This window comes from Rhipicephalus sanguineus, chromosome 6 (assembly GCF_013339695.2).
Source record: "Rhipicephalus sanguineus isolate Rsan-2018 chromosome 6, BIME_Rsan_1.4, whole genome shotgun sequence".
Lineage (NCBI taxonomy): Eukaryota > Metazoa > Arthropoda > Arachnida > Ixodida > Ixodidae > Rhipicephalus > Rhipicephalus sanguineus.
The window spans coordinates 124,531,845-124,553,031 of NC_051181.1; the positions used below are offsets into that span (position 1 = coordinate 124,531,845).

The following is a 21,187-nucleotide window of genomic DNA, read 5'->3' on the forward strand; positions in this document are numbered from 1 at the left end:
TTTTGCGAATTCATGCGTCCCACGACTCTACTAAAGAGAGTCCACGTGTCCCTCTTAACATAGTTATACAAGGGGTGTTCAAATGAAAAGGTGCGAAACGACGCTGTGGGTATAAATGAAAACTTTATTCAAGGTATACACCATAAGCCTGAGGACAACGATCTCTTTGATGAACGTGCTGAAGGATTCCTTGTTCCCAGAATTCCTGCGGTCGTGACGAAACCCAGTGCTTGACAGCATCCTTGACTTCGTCGTGCAAGTTGAAGAGCTTCCCATTTTCTCACGCACTTGTCGGACATACAGTCTTCACCGTATACGTTCACTAAAGTCCCTAGATTTTTCCCTGTTCTTTCTTAAGTACCGACAACCATTGAAGCGCCGTCGACGAATCTCATTGGCTAACGCTCGTTTTCGGTAGCCATGTTCTTCCTAACGCTTTTCCAGCACCCGGTGAAACGCGATCCCCCATTCACTAATGACAGGGGGCTGACGGGAGGAGAAAGGTGCGCCGCGTTAGCATATTGTTCGCTGAAAGATGCGTGGCTAATGTACTTGACGCGCATGGCTTTGTAAATCTTCCAAGTTAGGAAGAAAATGGCGTCGGACGCCAGCTGCGCGCGTGAGAGAGGGCTGAGAAAGGAGGCAGTTGTCGGTACTTAATTAAAAAGGACAAATCTAGGGACCTTAACGTTCACCATCCGGCGATGAATGGCGGCCGGTTTAACACCTTCCGCTGTGAGAAGTAGCATAACGCCTTGCTTCCCCTCAATCTCAAAGTTTGCAATGTGAACGCCATCCTGTCCTCACATGCACTGCCGCGTCAATTGGACGGCGCCCTTTATAAGAGCCTCTGCTGTCTCCTGCGCATGCGGGTGCCCCCGCATGCTCTGATCCACGGCATCTATGTTAACATAGGCATCTATGTTAACAGTTACGTTGTTACGACGTTTCGTACATTTTCATTTGAACATCCCTTGTACATGTGAGAATCACATGTGTAGCAGAAAAGAGTAAAAAAAAAAACTTTATTTCTTAGAATGTACACTATGTTTCATGTATGTACAAGGTCGTTCACATCTACAGTGAGCACCTCATTTGCGTTCATGAACTCGTAGAAGCTCATGTCTGATACATAATTCGGAACATTCTTATTGTGTTTATCGACACCATGATTAGATGTCATATAACGGACATTTCCCTCGTGAAATAGAATAGACGTTCTAGTTTTACTAGTTTTACTAGTTTGACTGGCTTGAATGCTAATGAGGTGTTCACCATAGATGTGGTCGACCCTGTACATATATGGTCGATTCATTCGACAACTGTGATCGCTGCTACAGTTGTGCTGTGAATATTACGTGTTTTCGGCAAGAACTTATTGCTGCCGAAAGTTCGTCCAACATAAACTTAATAATTTCGCGGGGCTTAAATCCAGGTAGACATATAAAGACAAGGAACCTGTATTTTCGATGTTATAACTGTTTCTAAAAGGTTACAAAAAAGGTCATATATGCTTTGGGTCACTAGAGCAAGGGGTTTTGCAAAAATTTCTAGGCGGGGCTTTACGATTGCAAACACCAATGGACAGCGGATTGGAGGAAAAGCCTCACCGACGTAAGTCCTACGCTGCTTTATTATGTTTTACTCTCTCCCATCCTCATCAACCCCACCTTGGCTTCTCCTTCCCGTTCACCTCCCTCCCTCCCCCTCGCCTAACTCCTTCCTTGCCTTCACATGCTTTCCTGTGCTTTACTCTCTCCATTCCTCCTCACCCTCGCGTCCCTTTCCCATTCATCTCCCTCTTCCTCCCCCCTGACCTCACTCATTCCTTGCCTTGACGCTCCATTGATTTACTATGCTTTACTCTCTCCCTTGCTCCTGACCCTCGCTCCCCTTTCCCAACTCTGCTACGCTAGGCTTTCACTCTCGCCTATGCTTGGCTTTCGCTATGCTTTCCCTCTCGCTATGCGCTTGCCCCCTCTACCGGCGTGGCTAGGCTGCGAAAGACATCGCTGAGGACGGACATAGCTAGGCTTTAACAGTTCCGTTGTAACAAGTTTTGTAGGATCTCGCAAAGTGACGGAAAGGGTTATGAAAGGGATAACTGACTACCATCCGCCTACGAGTCGTCTTAGGCGAATGCATAAGCGACCCTGTGGGTTTTTGTACGTGCGCCTAAAATAGTTGTTCCTTAACCTAAATATTTGTTTTCAGATCCCCCCTTTTTCACAGGAGCACAGCAGCGCGAAGCCATTCTTTTGTTTATAGCATCGTCTAGAGATTGTCCCATCGCACATTACGAAACATTGCTGCTCTGCCATGATGTATATGAAGGAAGTATCGTTTCTAAATGTTCGAGTGCACTTCGCCGAAATATTTCGAATACCCCATTTTGTGGGTCCACGTGCGCGCTTTAACCTTTTCAGAGATCCACGTGCCTTGTGTACCCTATGGTAGACAGTCACATTTAGAACGGCTATCTTGTTTTCTCGTTATTCCAGCATTTCACAGTATTGTATTCCCGTCTTACGTTGAAAGTTTTCGTATCTTGTATTCCTGATACTCCGAATCTTCCGCAGTGGCTGGATAACATCGTTTCATTTTTAGTAGTGATATGTAACGACTGAAGTAGACGCTCGATTACCTAAAGATATGGCAAAGAAACTTGGAAGTTAACCAAAAAGTTGAAAAGGAAGTTGTGGACCATGCAGTGAGCGATGGAACGAAATATGTTAGTCGTAACATTTAAGAAACACGAAGACAGCGCTGCCAAGTGTGGAAGCGAGAAGCCTGCGGTCTTCTGTTTGAGCACAGAGAGTACACGGTGAGATTTAAAGCGGGATGAGTGGTGGATTGGAAGACCGAGTGCCCTGTTGGTGGTTTATGCACACACCGAATTACCTTGTGCAGTGGCAATCGTTCCGAATGTGCTAGCACATTGCACACGGCTGAGACAAGTCCTTAGTGCTAGGGCTTGTGAGCTTCGTTGTCCAGGTATAGGTTATAGTCCTTCGGGTAATCGGGCAACACTGGGCGGCTTATCAGCGACTGTATATTCAACTCTCAGTGCCCAAGAGAAGAGGCTTCCTGATAAAGAATGCCAGGAATTAAGAAAGAAAAAGCTGTTGTCGGGAAAACTTTTTTTTTAATTTAAATGATGTATAGGAGAGGTTAGGGCCTCTTTGTCGGCACCGGCTACTCCTTCTCGCTCTACGAACGAAACACAAAACACAAAAAAGCGGAACTTGATTGCACGAATATGTCAACCAGTAGAACACCAGATGTGCAAACACATTTCTAACAGTTAAATACAGGAGGGTGTGTGAGAATAAGAAAAATAGACAATCGGTGTGAACGCCATCCTGAAACACGAAATATAAAATCCCAAAATAGAAACAGACCAGCTAATACACACCGTTGTAAAGGCGGGTGTAGTGCATCCTATAGCTTTCATGTCTACTTTACATAATATGCGAACAAAGCATGGGAAATAAAACTGCTGGAAGTTACGCTCCATCCTATTAACCCGTGTCTGAGTTCTTTTATGTGATACTTTCTTTAATCAAACCACGCTCAGTGTCTAAAATAGACACAGAGGGCCCAAAACAAGCGCGAGTGGTTGATAGCAAAACCATCCTTCAAGCAGACAAAGTAACAGAGTTGACCTCAACAATATAGTTATACATAACGCAACGTTTTAGAGGAACAGCTGTGATCCAAGCACCGAAGAAGAATATACATATAAAAGGCCATAACGTACACGCGATCCACTAGGCTTAAAGCTGGAGATTTTCCTGCCTGTCGCCGCTGTCTTCTATATTTGTATTCCTCGTAAGCACAACCTAACCCCAACGAGTATTTTGGGGACAGTTACGACCTTGAGGAAGCCTAAGGGCATGTATGTCGCCCATAAGGAGGCGCACGTTGCGAGAACGCTTGACGTCTCTACATGTACTTGTTTACCGTGTATGCTGGACATTAGGGTTAGTACGGATGTCCGCGAAGCACTCTGTGTGCGGGCGTTGTTCGCGAATTTTGCCAGAAAACGGGCCAACGAGTTCAGTGACAGAGATGCAATAGCGTCTAAGGATATTGTTATTTACTGGCGAAAAGGACAAATCGCCAGTCAACGTTCGGATTTGCAGCCGTTTGTAACGGAGAAGTAAGTAAGTAAGGAAGTAAGTAGGTAAATACATTAATACTCTATATGTTACAGATCGCTGTGGCGGCGGCAGCGTAGTTCGCGAAAAACGCGGCGAAAGCGAGTGTACAGAAATGTGGCCCTCGAATATGCGCCGTGCGCATGAGTATTTGTATGCGCCGTTTTTCAATAACTGGTACTCTAATCGCGGGCTTGTCGGTGATAAGTTGCTTGAACTTGCTTCTGATGTGGCAATCTGATATTCTATCTAGATCACTCGTACATTCACGGTGCCACATTTCATTGTTGCATTTCATTGTTTCACGCATGACCGTGGTCGTTGTTGCTTGCAGCAACAGAAGTGTTGCGCTGCTAAGTACGTGCATGGGTCGATGTCCGTCTCCCGGCATGAAGGAAAGGAAAAAAATTAGGAAGGAGTACATAGTACAATGAGAAAGAAAGAAAGAAAGAAAGAAAGAAAGAAAGAAAGAAAGAAAGAAAGAAAGAAAGAAAGAAAGAAAGAAAGAAAGAAAGAAAGAAAGAAAGAAAGAAAGAAAGAAAGAAAGAAAGAAAGAAAGAAAGAAAGAAAGAAAGAAAGAAAGAAAGAAAGAAAGAAACGGAAAGATTCGTATGGTAACCTTGCTCTTCTACTTCACAAAGAGGTCTCAGCAGTAGCATCGCGGAACAAAATATCTCTTATTTAGTTATGTAAATTAGGTATCAGAACTTGTATATACGCAACGCAGAGGCTGGAGCTGGAGCTAATCTCCTGTTCTGGCATATTATGACGTAATTAATAGTCGTGTGCATGTATATGCTCATTGTGTATAACCCCAAAATGCATGAATGAATTCTGATTACTCGTGAATCATTTGTGAGCCCGTGCTAGCCAGTAAGGAATGCCCTATGCAAGGCAGTATACATCAGCCATGATAAGAAAGTTCCCCACGACAGCTTCATGGAGCCAGGGCGCGATTCGCAGGGTGACAATAACAAACAGAAGACACGCAAACTGTACCATAAAACCTAACCGTACAAGTAAACAAAAAACAAGCGATTGACATTGCAAAACACGTGCGACAGTACACGAAGTTTCTCAATCGCTCATAGTCATGCAACACAGCGCAAATAAAGAAACAGTATATTGTGTGGCCAACGCGACCTATTGTGTACAATGAATGAACACACGCGTCAGGAAGAAAAAAGAGAAAAAAAAACTAGGGTGATTCTTTAAAGTCTGTTGTACAGTTATTGAGAGGCAAAAACGTCAGGACTACGCTTTCTTGAAACACATAACTCAGCATGAATGGAGAGTATCTGTCTTCATTACCGAACTGACAACCTAATTTTCTCAAAAGAATAGCTTGTTCGAAGACGATGTACGACACATCTCTGCGGACCGCGATTGTCAAAGAAGTGACGACATTCCATTCAATATAAGTCATCACTCGAGAACTGCTTGAAAGCGTTAACGTAAAAAGTGTTGGGCATACAGGAGACGGTAGACGTGCAGCCGTTTTATAGCTATTCTCAATTTTCACTGGATATATTTTTTTTCTTTCTCCACATCCGAAGATTTCCTCCTTTAGGTAATGTCTATTTCTTGAAGGGTTACACACACCGAATGAGTACATATATATCGTGACTTCGCATATTCAACCCAATGTTGCAACAATTATTCTAATAATAATTGCAGTGTTTCACCAAATCAAACCCCGATATGATTATGAGAGGCGCCGTTGTTAAGGGCTTTCGATCACCTGTTTTTTTTTTTTCTTTTTTATTAACGTGCACCCACATCTAAGCCCACCTTGCTCCAGCATATCGCTCCTATCGAAATACGACCGCCACGGCCGGGATCTAATCTCGCGACTTTCGGTTCCAACAAATATTCTATTAAAGAGTCACACAAGGAGACAATATAAGGCCGATTTCAACCCCTGAATTTGAGGTGACAACTGTTGTCGTCCGTAAGTGCCCGACGGCTTACATTTTGGCGGAGGAAGTCTCCGCGCTAAGGAGTCTTCGGGCCGGGGGGGGGGGGGGGGGGGGGGCTGTTATCCTCTCCAGGTGGAACTGTTCGCATTTACTACTAGGTGCTAAGTGCCTGTACTCTGTTGCAGTGATGCCAGCAGATGCATGCCATTTTCTATGAACATGCCAAGGGTAGCAGTCGGAACGCTCCTGTCACCTCCTGCAAGCCTGCCTTTGCTACAGGGACACGACCAGCTATGACCGCTGGATATATAAAAACAGATTCCACAAGACACTGCTTCACCTCATACACACCTATCTTATGGCCCTAATCTAAGAGACATATACACACAAAATATTGTGCCCTAAGGGCAAGTGTATGTCGCAATATTTTTTTTTTTTAAACGCGATAGTGGTTACGTTCACAGAGCATCTAGTTAGCGAGTGTTATGTTCTATTGTCCGGCCGCCATTGCTAATAGTACGAAGATAGGAAGTATCAGCACTGATTATAAGTTTCTGTAAGAAAAAAAAATTATCAAGAGAACTTTTTAATGATTACGAGATTATTGTTGTTCTTATCTATCTGTAAGAAATGTTTTTTTTTATTTACTAAAGAGACGTCTTCTCTCAAAAAGCTGCTTTGCTTACTGCGTCAATACAGTCGGGGAAAAACTATCAAACGAGAGCTTTGTTGCCGTCGATATCCATCCTTGATATAGTTACGGGTATAACAAGCAGGTTTTAGTAGGTACCAACACCATTACCTGAAGTAAGAGCGGTGTGCTTTTTGTGCAAGAGTAGTGCATTTAAAGTTACGAAAGGATAATAGGCTATTACAGAAAAAAAATGTTGTTTTTTTCTCTCTCTGTATAGTGTACCTTTGAAGGGCGCATAAACATCGTCAAGCATTACTATATGGTCCTAACTTCTGTCCCTTCGTTATAACATTCCTTTCTTTGCATGAAATGTATCAATGAACTTCGTGGAGCTCTATGACTGAGTTAGCTCAGAACTGATTATCCGTTCTAAGCGCAGGAGACTCAGTCAATCCGTTGTCGCAGATTTTTCAAAGCGAACTGTTCGACGTTTTGCAGAAACAACGCGATCATACATCTCTAGCATGCTTCTTGATCTTCTTAAGTTTGTTTTTTTTTTAGATATGCTGAAAGGATTACTTTTCGCTCCTTTCCCTCTGGTTCGCCTCCGCGTCGCTGGGACACAGCATATTCTCCAAGACAAAGGTTGTCGAGGACAGCGACAAAAATGTCGTAAGTAGTATTAAGTCTAAAGACTTAGATGCATCAGCAAACACGATAAGTGGCCGTCGGCGTCCACACGAGTGATGCAAAAAATCATCATCACGTGACGACGTCACCATACGACGTAGTCATGACGTCACAGATCGCAAAAATGTGTGACGTCAGCATGACGAGATAGTGATGTCAATGTGACGTCATGATGACATCGTCGCTTGGTCATAGGTGGGCCGATCCAGTAGGCAAGTGCAGTGTAGACGCTTGCAAAGCCTCCCGATCCCAGGAGGCAGCGCAAAACTACGGTAGGTGCAGAAAATTTTCGGAGCTGAGGAGGTCAATGCAATCGAATGAGAAGAAAACAAAAAAGAAGATGGCTTTCTCCTTAGGGTCACCTTAGGCGAATGCATAAGGGACCCTTTGAGTTATCTTACATCTTGGCTAACGTAGTTATATCCTGTATGAACACAGCAACAAAACGTTCTCGTTTCTATCGGAACATGTCTTTTTTCTCGTAATTTAACCTCTTCACGCCTGTGAAGGCGCATCAATACGAAGTGAGCGATTAAACACACACACACACACACACACACACACACACACACACACACACACACACACACACACACACACACACACACACACACACACACACACACACACACACACACACACACACACACACACACACACACACACACACACACACACACACACACACACACACACACACACACACACACACACACACACACACACACACACACACACACACACACACACACACACACACACACACACACACACACACACACACACAGAGTTCGTATTCGTTTTAGTGTGTTTACACGGACGGAGTGTTGGTCCTTGCGTTACTATGAGCTAAGTAGTAGCCGGTGCCTTAATTGTGTGCCAAAATCTTCTCATATCACATTAATAAAAAACGCAATGCGGCAAAAATTCACTTAAAAAAAAACTACAGTGCTCTGAAAGAATTGGTTCGCAAAGATAACATCTAAGTTGGCTAGAAAAATATTGCAAGTATTAGTAAGATGTGCATTTCAACCTGGTTAAGCTCCCTGCCTTTCCTTCGCTTTTATCTCTCTATACCAGCCTTATACGGTAACAAGTATGTAGCATTTGACGTGACATATAACACGCATTTGGGCGTTATACGAGTATTCTAAGGTTCGCAAAATATAAACACGGGTTTGGACGTTCGAAGCACGTAAATAAGACAGTACAAAACCCATACTTCTTATGCAGATGACATGCGTATCTGCCATTTCTTGCTGAGGATATAAAACTGCGCAGTTTGCAGATCCACAGCATTTCGCATTGTAAATGAGTTCTGCTGGATGCCGCAAGGTGGCACGATGCCGTAGAAAACAAGGAAACAGGGAATTTTTTTTTTCTTTTTTTCTTCGAGCCTGGTGGCAGACATGTCACCGCCCCGTTATAAAGGGGACGCTCATAGCATCCACCCACAAGGATTTCACTGACAGGGAAGTTTCTGCAGTTGAAGAAAATATCATCCCGGCCCCGTGATGGAACCAGGGACCAACGCCTTTCCGATGCGGGCGCTATACGAATTGAGCTAACCAGGATACTGGTAATTGGCAGCGCGAGGGCGAATCAGTCTACTAATCGAAGCACGTGGACACAGAATACTGCAAACGAGTTCTGCGGAATTCCGCAAGGTGGCGGAAGGGTTCTGAAAGAGGTAATTGACAACCACTCGTTTGTAGCCCACACGCACGAAGCCACAGGCTACGCGCTAAAAACTGATGGTTGTCAATTATCCCTTTCAGGATATTGCATTCTTTGACAAAACGACGGTGCAGATCTGCAGAACATTGCGTTTAGCGAAGAAAAACACTGCCCGCAATGTTCTTTTTCTTTCAGTCGCAGTTAATAACATCCCTCGGTTATCCCGTGCAAGAGTTCACTGTGACGACCAAAGACTCGTACGACATCATGATACAAAGGATACCTCATGGACGCATACGAATACCCGCACCGTGGCACAGAAAACCCGTGGCCTTCCTGATGACCGCACTTGCGTGCAGCAGCGCAGACTTCGTCGTAAACATGCCTGATCAGAGCCTGGGTAAGAGTGACACGACAAGCCTTTCGCCGCGGTGCTCGGCTGCTGAACCGAAGTTCGCGTGTTCGATCCCGGCCGCGGCGGTCGCATTTCGATGGAGGCAAAGTGCCAGAGGTCCCTGTACTGTATTTATGTCAATGTACGTTAAAGAACACCAGATGGTCAAAATTTCCGGAGCCCTCCACTACATCGTGCCTCATAATTATATCGTATTTTTTGCGAAGTGAAACCCTAGATATTAATATTATTACAGGCACAAGAGGCGCTCTATGTGACCGCTTTTATCTAACCGCCCGGTTCGACGTCACGATTCAATATTCATGCAAACCAACCTTAATCTTTATTCCCTAAATTTCTGCAGCAAGGCTTAAGCCTACTTAAGGCAGAGATAAAGACGTATTAAAAAAACACCTAAAACATCTAGCAAGCACAATGTGTCGTTGCGACCTGGGAATAGCTCGCGTCGCATGTTCGTTTGCAACTCGGTTCCCTGTTAGTGCCTGGTACCTACGAACGAGATTAAAAACAGTCACACGTTCCCTCATGCTTTCCTCTAAGGCAACTCGTCGGCGAAATCCACACTGTTTTTCATTTCTTCTTCATTTTCTACTGAGTCGATTGTATTGATTGGTTTTCGCAGTGCCTCCGGCATCGGTCCACCTTTGGCCAAGAGACGGTGCCATGTGGTGACGTCATGATATACCGCCACGTTGTGTGACGTCACAATGATGTCATGATGACGTCATCACGCGATGTTTTTTTTAGGGGCGAAGCACCTTAGGGTCTCGGCGTACCGACGTGCATCGTCGTCTGCTGTCGTGACGGTCCATTTGCATGAGCGCAGGAGAGGGCGCCATCGCCTCAGCTCTCGCCATATGGCGAGAGAGAGCGAACAGCGAGCGTTGACTATGGAAACGCTCTTTCTGCGATGAAAGCTGAACTACCAGCTCACAAGAAACGAGAACGCGCCCTCGCCCGCGAGAGACAAAGACGACGCACGCAGCGTCTGCTAGCGAGTTTCTTGGTTGAAAAAACCAACTGCTCGCGCGGCAAAACCGTGTATATGGCCACCCCGTGTATATGGGCACTGCATCTTGACCTGCAATGCAGTGCCGGTGGGAGATTTCTATTGTGCGTAGTTGAACGATAAAGATTTGCAGCGTGCACGTTAACTAAAAGCGGACTGCGAGCCTCTGTGTTCTGTGTCTAATCTTTCTGCTGTCTCTTATTGCCCATTAGCAGTGATGTTACTGTGGGAAACATCGGCGCACACTGCATGCTGAAGCAGCGATCAAACGAGCCGGCCCATCTCCGCCGCTCGGAGGGCGCATACGATAACTTACCCCCGCTGAAGCAGCGATCAAACGAGCCGGCCCATCTCCGTCGCTCGGAGGGCGCATACGATAACACACCCCCGCGAGTTAGACCTGCCTTCGGATGCTGCTCAAGCAGAGCGGAAACGCCCCGCCAATATTGAACGAGCATGAAGGGACGCTGAAAAGGGGGTCGCTCCAGCAGCAACTGTGAACTTTGTTTCTAATGGCGTGGTCGCTATCTCGGCCGGCATCAGCGAACGGCTCGTATACCCTACGTGCTGCGCTCTCAACGCGAGGAGAATATGCAAAAAGCACAGCTCTCCCTGGAGTGGCCGTATTTTCTTGCACCAGCTTTTTGTAGACTTACGCGAGATCTGATCCTAAAGAGTTAGCTGCCAGCCTTACTTCGTATAACATTACAATTTGTCGCTATCGCATTCACTGCTTCGCCCTTGTGGTGAAACTACGATTATTTTTCTTTCTTTTTTTTCAGCCTTCATCCTAGCAGACCACGGCTTCGACGTGTGGTTGGGCAACGTGAGAGGCAACTTCTATTCAAAACACGTCCGCCTCAAAAAGCGGCAGAGAAAGTTCTGGGATTTCAGGTGACCGAATCGTCGTACTAATTATTACACCTGCTTCGTTGCATCCATTCTTTCTTTGTAACTCGTTTGGTTGTAACGAGAATCTACAGACGCGCTGTAAATGAGCGTTTCTGTAGCGAAAAAAATAAAGAAAAGAAAAGGGGGGTGGATGACGTTAATCACACGGCGCTCCGCGAATCGCATGCGATGGTGCAGGAGAGTTAATTTGGCTGTTTGAGGAACAGCAAACTTGCGCTAGGACATTCAGTGAAAAGTTTAACTCTTAAATAGAAGGTAGTGTAGGTAGTGTAGTGAATGTTATAACGAAGAGACCAGAAGTTAAACCCTGTAGTAATGCTTGATTATGTTTTTGCGCCTCTCAAAGGGACACTATAGAGATAGTAAAAAAAAACAATTTTTTTTTGTAATAATGCAATATCCTTTCATACCCCTATACGCTAACAAAAGTTACGTATGATATTCACATCGTCGCACCGCAAAGTGCACTTCGTTTCGATAATACTCACATTTGTGGGTGAGGGCTGACGTTACGACAGACCATAGGTAACCCTTTAAACGCCAGTGTAGTCGGCATGCCTGATACAGCCATGATGTGTACACTACTACGCTTACAAAAACACGTCGATCCACCTCGTAACGCTTGGCTCAAAGCGAAAAAATGCAGCGTAGAACTACTGGCTGCCTGCTTCGCATGAAACCGGTTCCGACAAGGCGGGGGATTTGCCGAATTTTTTCACTGAGCGGCCATGCATCAACGAACACCGTCGTTGAAGAATATGCTAACTAGCATCGCGTTAATTTTCATTTTCTTTTCAGCTTCGACGAAATGATCAAGTATGATCTGCCGTCACAAATAGACACGATCCTGCACGAGACGAAGCAGAATTCGCTTCTCTACGTCGGATGGTCTCAAGGCTCTCTGATCATGTTCGGCTTGCTGGCGGCACAGCCGCGCTACAACCAGAAGGTAAGCCTCGGCTTTCCAAAGCGAAGCTTTCATTACATGTTTTCTATATTGTGTACACTGTATCCTGCTCGTTCTCACTGACAATCAATTATCTAGCACACACCAGAGAGAGCTAGAGAGGGGGAAAGAGAGAGATGAAGAAAAGGAAAGGCACAGAGTTACACTAAAGAGAAACAATGAATTGGTTTAGATTGATAAAGTGTGCTCGGAGAGCTCTTGTGTAGTTTATTTCACCACCATAGGTTTATTATTAGAGGAGAAAACCAAGTTCAAAGATTCATTTTTAAATTTCGCGCCGAACTTTGTAATTCGTGACGTAAAAGGTTTCAAAAAGCATTTAACGTATTTTGGCGCCACTGGCTCGGCGAAATTTCCACAAACTCGTTATGTCAAGTCTCCGGCCCTTTCAGAGGACAATGTACTTCGATCTAACCGATTAGGAACTACGTAGGCCCAAGCAGGCGCCGTCAAAAATATGTGACGTCACGGCAAATGGTGCGGGAATTCCAAGGTGGCGTCGCCACCTGTATTTTCTTTTTGCGCGTTTTCTCGTTTACTAAGCGTCTTCGCGCAGAAAGCGTGGTGTTTTTGGTATCGTGGAAGACTACTTTACTAATGCGAGAAAATATCATTTTGCTCTTTAGTGTCCCTTTAAGGCACGTTCACACCGAGCGCGGATCCGAAAAGCGGAGAGGCGGATCAGGAAAGCGGATGCGGATTATCCACAAAAGCGGAAGAAGCCGCGGCCACTTGCCCGGATCACACCCGGACCGATTTTCTCCGCGCGGAAAAGTTGGCCGCTTTGGCCGCAGCCAACCAGTGTCCGAGAAGCACGCGCGCGCAGTATTGCGTAGTGCAGCAAGATAGCGACATGTCCGCCGCGGATTGGTGGATTGCTCCGCCCCGCTGCGGAGCGGGCACAAGGCAACGCGGTCGTTCTGAACAGCCGCGCGGCCTCGCTGCCTCTCCGCTTTGAAAATCCGCTTTCCCGCTTGCGTGATCCGCGTTCGGTGTGAACGTACCTTTAACCAGACGCGCGTCGGTCTTGCTACCCCGCGCGGAGTGAAGGAGAGTATATGGTATAGAAAGAAAGAAAGGACAGAAAGCGAATAGTGCCGCTTCATCCGAAAGCCACATTTAGACACTGGATAAGATTGTTATTCGGGCTAGTTTGTACATAACAAAAATTTAAACAGCGCTGAATACGGGACTTGAGGTAAAACACAAGCCTTTATCTCGCATTTAGCTCTAAGGCTGCCTCTATATTTTTTTCTACACTCAGATACACAGTACGGTTGGCACGACACGTCGCATGATATAACGCGCGGCGTCCGTATGCGGGAGGCAGTCTTATGTCTACTACGGCAGTTGAGAAATCGTTAAGCAGGGAGTGTTGCCAGAGCCAATGTTTCAAGGGACATGTCTGGATGTCTTAAGCTTTGTTACAGCCCGGCAAAGCACATGGACACCAGAAGAAACGTACGGCGACACACAGCGCCATGTGTCGTCGTACGTTTCTTTCTGGTGTCCATTTCCGCACTACCAATAAGCCCACGTATCCACCTTTATTGGACATGTACTCGTCCAATTGACGAAGACGAGACGTAAAAAAACAACAAAAATAAACAAGTCCTTTTATCCATATGTTGGCTCCAGCGTCATGTTGGCTTCAACCGCTGCGACTTTTGGAACTTCTGATCTCTCCCACTCTTAGCGGATGTGACTCTTGACACGTATCGCGGATCGACGCGCAAAAGACGGCAGTTAAGTGGATAGGTAGAAAGCCTTCCATAAATGATAGGGTATAATATACTGCAAGAAGCGCATTTGCAAGCTACAAGTACAAAACCACCACTTTTGTTTGTTCTTATGACAGGTTCGCCTTTTCAACGCAATGGGGCCTGTAGCCTTCCTGGGCCACATAAAGTCTAACATCAAGCATGCGGTTCCCTTCTGTAGGGGGGTTCTTGTCGGTAAGACTCCACGTGTTCATCTTCAACACAGCTGCATCCTAACATACTGTTGCCCGCATTTCTTTTTTGCTAAGTAGAAACTTCCGGATTGTAGTTATAACTGCTTGTATGTAAACTAATAGTATCCAAACTTACTCGCACACTGTTTTACTACACCAGGTGACATTTGTTCCATGATTAGATCAAACTGAAACGGAGCTTCTTGCACAAAACAATCAATATATTTGTGCTTGCATGATTTTCGCACTAAGCAATCCCAGACTTGGCAGGTTAACTGCATGTTATCTCACTCTATGACAGTCTGTAAAACATTACGTATTGCAGAGATGGTGATTTCAGTTTAAGCACCGCAATGAGCATAGCCGCACGAGTTCTTTTTTTTTTTTTATTGCGATAGGCAATTACAGTGAAACCTCGGTGATACGATCACAGCTCATACGAATTTCGGGGTGATACGAATCTTTCGTTGGTCCCGGCCAAGGCCAATTGGCCTGTAATGTAATGGAGTACGGTTGTTGCGAACTGATGTTCACCCAGCGACGTTTGATACGAACGTTCGCTACCACCAGGTACGAGAGTAGGTACTGTCCGCGCTGTCGCGGAAGACGCGCCAAGCACGTGCGAGCGCGGGAACGCAAGCGTGGGCATGCGCGCCGCATCGCCAAATGGTCAGAATCACGGTGTAAGAAGAACACTTTTCTTAATGTCAGAATAAACCTTCAGAGACGCGTCACAGGCCTCCGAGTGTCGCGGGTCACAACGCACCTGGTTCATTAATTAAATGCGCGCGTACGGGCCGTATATTTACGAGTACTGGTATGATTGCCGACATCTAAAAACTTAACTGACAATCATGCACGGATTCTTACAGACTGTTGCCGCAGTCCTGACAAACAATAAATGAAAATGTACGCCAGCTTTCTTTTCTCGCACGCTAATTTTTCATGCTTTCTGGTGATACGAATTTCGGATGATACGAATATTTTTGGTGGTCCCGTGAGATTCGTATCACCGAGGTTTCACTGTATATGGACCCTCCCGACGGGTTTTTGCCGTCGCCGTCATGTTTTCGTATAAAGTCCAAATCGATAACATCGCCCCGCGCATCGTATGTGCTACCTGGGAGTAAAAGCGCGCGGGCGACGAACGCGGCTGAAGCAGAGATGAAACGAGCCGGCTATCTCCGTCGCACGGAGTGCGCATGCGATAACGTCATCCCGCGTGTGAGGCCTGCCTTCAATTACTCCTCAAGCAGAAGGAAACGCCCCACCCGTCTTTCTTAAGGAGCACAAAGGGACGCCAGGAGACGTGGAGGGGTTGCGTCGTACGCTATCTCGGCAGACATAAGCGAGCGGCCCGTATACCCTTTTACGCGCAGTGCTCCCACCGTTTCGCGTTGAGACGACAGACTGCAGAAAAACCACTTCTCTCCCTGGAGCGGCAGTATTCCCTTACACCAGCGCTTTGTAGACTCGCACGAGATCGGGTCCAATAGAGTTAGCTGCTAGCCTTGCTTCGTATAATATTACAATTTGTTGCTATCACCTTCATTGCTCCGCCCTTGCAGCGCAACAAATTTTTGCATTTGTTGTTGTTGTTGCTGCTGCTGCTATGCGTTCGCCCTCCTTAAAAGCTCGGTAAGTTTGTATGCCTGATCGTCTGTTTTGTTTCAGAGAGTTTATCAGGGGACATTGAACGGCGCTTTCATGGAGAGGACCATAGTGTTCACCAACAAATTGGCGAAGAAAGTTTGTAAGAGCCATTGGCAGGGCTTAACTTGCAAATCATCTTTCAAGCTCTTCAATGGAGGGTACCCCATAGAAATGAATATGGCAAGTAACGTGTTACCCCTTTGGCGTCAGCTGTTAGAATAAGTAAGAAGCCTGTATTTACAAGAACACTAAGATGAATTATTCATTAGTTGAGCTTATTAAGTTGTACATGCTAGCTGTACATGGAGCTTCATATCATTCCACACACCTTTTACACCGCACTTAAAACTCACCTTGTACACCCCACAATTAATTTTTGTTCAATGCTGATAAGGGTGTCTCCCCTTGAGTGTAGCCGGCTGTGTGAATGGGGTGTCAGTGCCACAGTGACACCCAATTTACACCCGATTCGTACCTATTCCGTGAATGGGCTGTAAATATGGTGTAAATATGAGCTGTTCAAAATGGCACTGCTAAAAGACAATAATAGGGTCTTTTAGAAGCACCGCTTTACCGCATGGTAAGTACGGAAATACCGTACCGCGATGATGGGCATGTAACTTTTTTTTTAGTTTGTATGACGTCTGTTAGCCAGTTTGATCATCACATCACTTTACCGCACGCACGGATCAACTTGCGCGGCTCAAAACTTTCATGAAAAGCCGCGTGCTCACCACGACAGTACGGTATTTCCCTACAAGCCGCACGGTATGTACGGTATGTAGGGCATCACTCTATTGACTCTAGGCTACCGCCTTGTACGTACCAGTTCTTTATATGGACACATATATATGCACCGCACCCTTATTTGCGTATAACACGCACCACCAGAGATTACACGCCCACGGTATCCGTATGTTTTAAAAAAAAGAAGTCGTAATTAGGGAGTTTTAGCTTGTAACGTATACTTCTTTACGTTACCGTGTTACCGGATACCGGATGGAATCTGCGCATGCGCGAACCTTTACGGAACGTAAAGGTTTACGGAACGTAAACTGCTCTCCGGATAGGCTTTACGTTTTCGGCCCTATCTCGCAAATCCACCTTCGTTCGTGGCTACTCGCGATATCCGCTTTGCGGAGACTCCAGCCGCCGAGTCAAAATAAGCCGAAGTGCGAGCGCCACTTACGATCACCTTATTTCAGCCGGATTACCGAGCCTAGAGCGACCTAGAATACCGAATCCGCAAACGTAAGAAACCTCAAGACGCTGACAGGCTGGATAGGTGGCGCCATCTAGCGGGGCCAAGGTGTACCAGGCGAGCACAAAATTGTTATTGTAGAAACATCGGGCATTCTACTCCCAATTTAAATGCCTTACAGCGGCATTATTACGAATGAGTTGCCTTTTTAATCATTTTTTCCCCTCGAGAACACTAAGCAAAAACAAACGTGTGCATGATTGTGGTTGCGCGAAACGTCACAAGATGTCGACACCATCGCCCGGTAACCTGGTTTGCTTATACCGGGATACTGCACACGCTAAAAACCTCTCTTATGATTTTGCCGCAGCGTAATTCAATATTATCTAAATTAAATGTAGTTTAAATGCGGTTATCATCACCACTTAGTGGTTTGCGCAAACGTAAAGGTTTACGTACGTACGTAAAGGTTTACGTTTGGGCAGCTAAAAAACTACTAAAACTCGAGTTCCGGTAAAACGGTAAACGTAATCCGGTAACGGTAACGTAAAGAAGTATACGTTACAAGCTAAAACTCCCTATTGTCAGCAACACAATTAATTAAGTTAACAATTATATGCATGCTCCCAGCCTAAATACCCTATCTCAATGAAATGCACCAATACCTTGCTATCATAAACAGCTACGAAGTTTTGACGAATTGGTGGACAGTTTAACGTGGTCGGAGCTCTATGAATAGATAATCATACCAAGATGGTTGCGTAGTAAGCCTCATTTGTACCGATTTCTGCGCAGACCAGATTTCCTGTTTACGTGTCTAATAACCCTGCGGGAACGTCGGTGCGCAACATCTTTCACTTCTCACAGGTGGGCCACGTTCCTTTATACGTTTTGCGTGTAAGCCTTTCTCCGCCTCTCAACTGAGATGACAAATATTTATGTTCCGCGAAAGCTCACTATCATATATCGATTACTACGCTACCATCTCTGAACTCTACCTCACTACAAGACGCATCGCTGATGTATATAGTACACAGGTGGAATTAAGGTGGACAGCACGCCTTTAGCCTCACCTTAGACAAATATCAACACGTTTATGAATAACCGAAGAAAGACAGCATGGTTAAAGTTGTTCAAAATTAGCGTACGCTAAACCGTATTGTGTTGCGTGGTTTTCACCAACGTTAACAGTGCATAGTGGGATATGCCCCGAAAAGGCATCTGGGAAAAGAGGTGGAGAAGTCGACGTTCTGTTGTGAGCTGTGCTGTGGCTTGCTACTGACTTAGCGTTGTAATTTCCACGTAACATTTTTATGCACTGTAGCGTCGATTAACTCTTGCGGAAGTCGGAGCAGTGCTTGGAACGTTTGCACCCATTGCTCACAGGAATTCCGGTAAATATCGATTTATTCATCACCGTGGAGAGGACACCCTCTTTTGTTGCTGATATATTGAAAATTCACGCATCCGCACCCCCGTGCACAAACAACCGAAGCGGAAATATTATTAAGGCGAAAGCCTTAGATTGCTCACCAAAGGCGAAAATTGACCTTCGGCGTCATTTGACGAGATGACGTCATCATATGACATGATCGCTTGGTCAAAGGTGTTCCGATCACGGAGGCCGTGCAAAACCACATTAGGTGCAGAAAGCTTTCGGAGGGCGCGGGGGAGAAATAATACTTAGACTGAGAAAAAAAAAAGAAGATTGCTTTCGCGTTTGAGTCGTTTTAGGCGAATACATAAGGGATCCTGTGAGTTTTCAATCAGAACGCAAGCCTTACGGTTTACGGCACTGCACCTGAATCTAATTCTAATCGTTCTGCTTATCTGTTTCAGTTAGTAAAGACAAATCGCTTTCAACGTTTTGATTGGGGTCGACGGAAAAACAAGAAGATATACGGTCAGGTACGTATCATAATTCCGGTATATCACTCACACTGAGAACCGAAGTGAGCGGTTGTAGATACGCCCATTGACTGCTGATATACGTCCCTTGACACCCTCGCCTTTTGTCATCAACTGTCAAGTGTTTATGAACTCGCAGGCGGAACCACCGCAGTACGACATCAGAAAGGTAACAGCACCGGTGGCCCTCTACTGGAGCGATGGAGACGTGATGTCCTGTGAGGAAGACGTGAAACGCCTCGAAAGGCTGTTGCCCAACCTGGTACTTAGCTACAAGGTGCCGGTTCACGGCTTCACGCACGTTGATTTCGCGTGGAGCATCTTCGCCAAGAACCACGTCTACAAGAAGATTCTGGAGATGATGACCAAGTTCTCCGGGATGGAACCGCGCGTCGCCCAGCATCATTCACTAAAGTCGCAGAGAGGGCATCATGCGTCATTAGGGGCGACGCACGCCCATGCACCTTGGTCATCCGGCAGTTCCTTGGAGGCGCAGCACTTGTCCACTCCACCGAAACATTTCGTCTATTAGAGCTCCGAGACCGAACTCTTGAAGACGCGACACGCAGACATCGCCTGTCTGGCAAATACATATTCAATTCACTAGCGTTCTTGGTCTCCCTTTCTTTACAAATCCGTCATTTTATTTACAGGAACGTGAGCTCGATTAAAAGTAAGGGGCTGAGTGGACCATCAAGGACCTTAGCTCCAAATGCAGTGGGCACGGTTGCTAGCATGCACACCTTTGAATCGGTATCACAGCTATACTAGCGCACTTCAATACATAGAGATACCGCAAGTAAATAAAAACTCACAGGGTTCCTTACGCATTCGCCTAAGACGACTCGAAACCGTGAGCCACCTTCTTTTTCCTCTCAGTCGATGTATTGATCTTACCCCGCACCCCTCCGAAAGCTTTCCGCACCTAACGTGGTTTTGCACTGCCTCCGTGATCGGCCCACCTTTGACCAAGCGACGATGTCATGTTATGACGTCATCATACGACGGTACGTCATGACGACGCCATAATGACGTCACGAACTTTGGCGATCTGTGACCTGTACGGTGACGTTATCACGTGATGCTTTTTTCGTCACTCGTGTTGACGCCGACGTCGCGAGACGATGACGCCGCCGACGGTCCACTTTCGCGTTTTATTAGTATATAATCCTACAAGCACAAGAATTTGGGGAGGGGCAAAGCATGTAGGTAAGGGTGTTTCAGCTCCGCTAACGTGAAACCAGTGGAGGGGCGAAGCATGCAGTGTGCGCCGGTGTTTCCCACAGCAAAACCACTGCTAACGGGCAATGAGAAACACAAGAAAGATTAGACACAGAGACCCGCCGTCTGCGTTTAGTTAGCGTGCATGCCGCGAATCTTTATTGTTTACAAGAGAAATCTCCCACTGGCACTACATTGCAGGTCAAGATCCAATGCCTATATATACGGGGTGGCTGGCGAACGGTTGTGCAGCGCGGCGAGTCGGTTTTTTCAATAAAGAAACTCGCTAGCAGACGCTGCCTGCGTCGGTGTCGTCTCTCGCGGGCGAGGGCGAGTTCTCGTTCCTTGCGAGCTGGTAGTTCAGCGTTCATCGCAGAAAGAGCGTTTCCGTAGTCAACGCTGAGTCAACGCGCGCTGTTCGCTCTCTCTCGCCACACGGCGAGCGCTGAGGCGGTGGCGCCCTCTCTTGCGCTCATGCAAATGGACCCTCACGAGAGCAGACGACGATGCACGCCGGCGCGCCGAGACCCTAAGGTGCTTCGCCCCTAAAAGTGCAACATGATTATGAGTGCAAGTCAGCACAACCGACCGGAGGGCACAGAAGAGAGGACACCGAGCGCTGAACTTTCAACAGTTTATTTCTTTGGAATGCCTTCGCTTTTATACAGTTACACACTATTACAACAGCCATGCGCGGAACACAATGATGTTACAACAATTCACCACGTGGACAAACCTAAATACATATTTTCCCTATCAGTGAGAGCGGCAGAAGGGCACCTACACAATCATCCTTTAAAGAAAAAATCTTACCTGCCTCGATGATTTCGCGTGTGATGCGATCTCTGCATTTGGCGAGAAAGCTAC

General features: G+C 46.1%; 2 protein-coding genes across 2 annotated transcripts; both read left to right on the forward strand.

Moving 5' to 3' along the window:
* The first annotated feature begins 3,914 nt into the window (after nucleotides 1–3,914).
* Nucleotides 3,915–16,169, forward strand: LOC119396340 (lipase lipl-1). The gene is made up of 7 exons (XM_049417055.1): nucleotides 3,915–4,170; nucleotides 7,275–7,385; nucleotides 9,276–9,480; nucleotides 11,287–11,398; nucleotides 12,215–12,365; nucleotides 14,242–14,338; nucleotides 16,012–16,169. The coding sequence occupies exons 3-7, from the start codon at nucleotides 9,348–9,350 to the stop codon at nucleotides 16,092–16,094; spliced, it is 576 nt and encodes a 191-aa protein (XP_049273012.1). The 5' UTR covers nucleotides 3,915–4,170; nucleotides 7,275–7,385; nucleotides 9,276–9,347; the 3' UTR covers nucleotides 16,095–16,169.
* On the forward strand, nucleotides 16,162–19,710 carry LOC125756197 (gastric triacylglycerol lipase-like). Its single transcript, XM_037663517.2, has 4 exons — nucleotides 16,162–16,170; nucleotides 17,987–18,058; nucleotides 19,031–19,099; nucleotides 19,239–19,710. The coding sequence occupies exons 1-4, from the start codon at nucleotides 16,162–16,164 to the stop codon at nucleotides 19,629–19,631; spliced, it is 543 nt and encodes a 180-aa protein (XP_037519445.2). The 3' UTR covers nucleotides 19,632–19,710.
* Nucleotides 19,711–21,187: the final 1,477 nt, after the last annotated feature.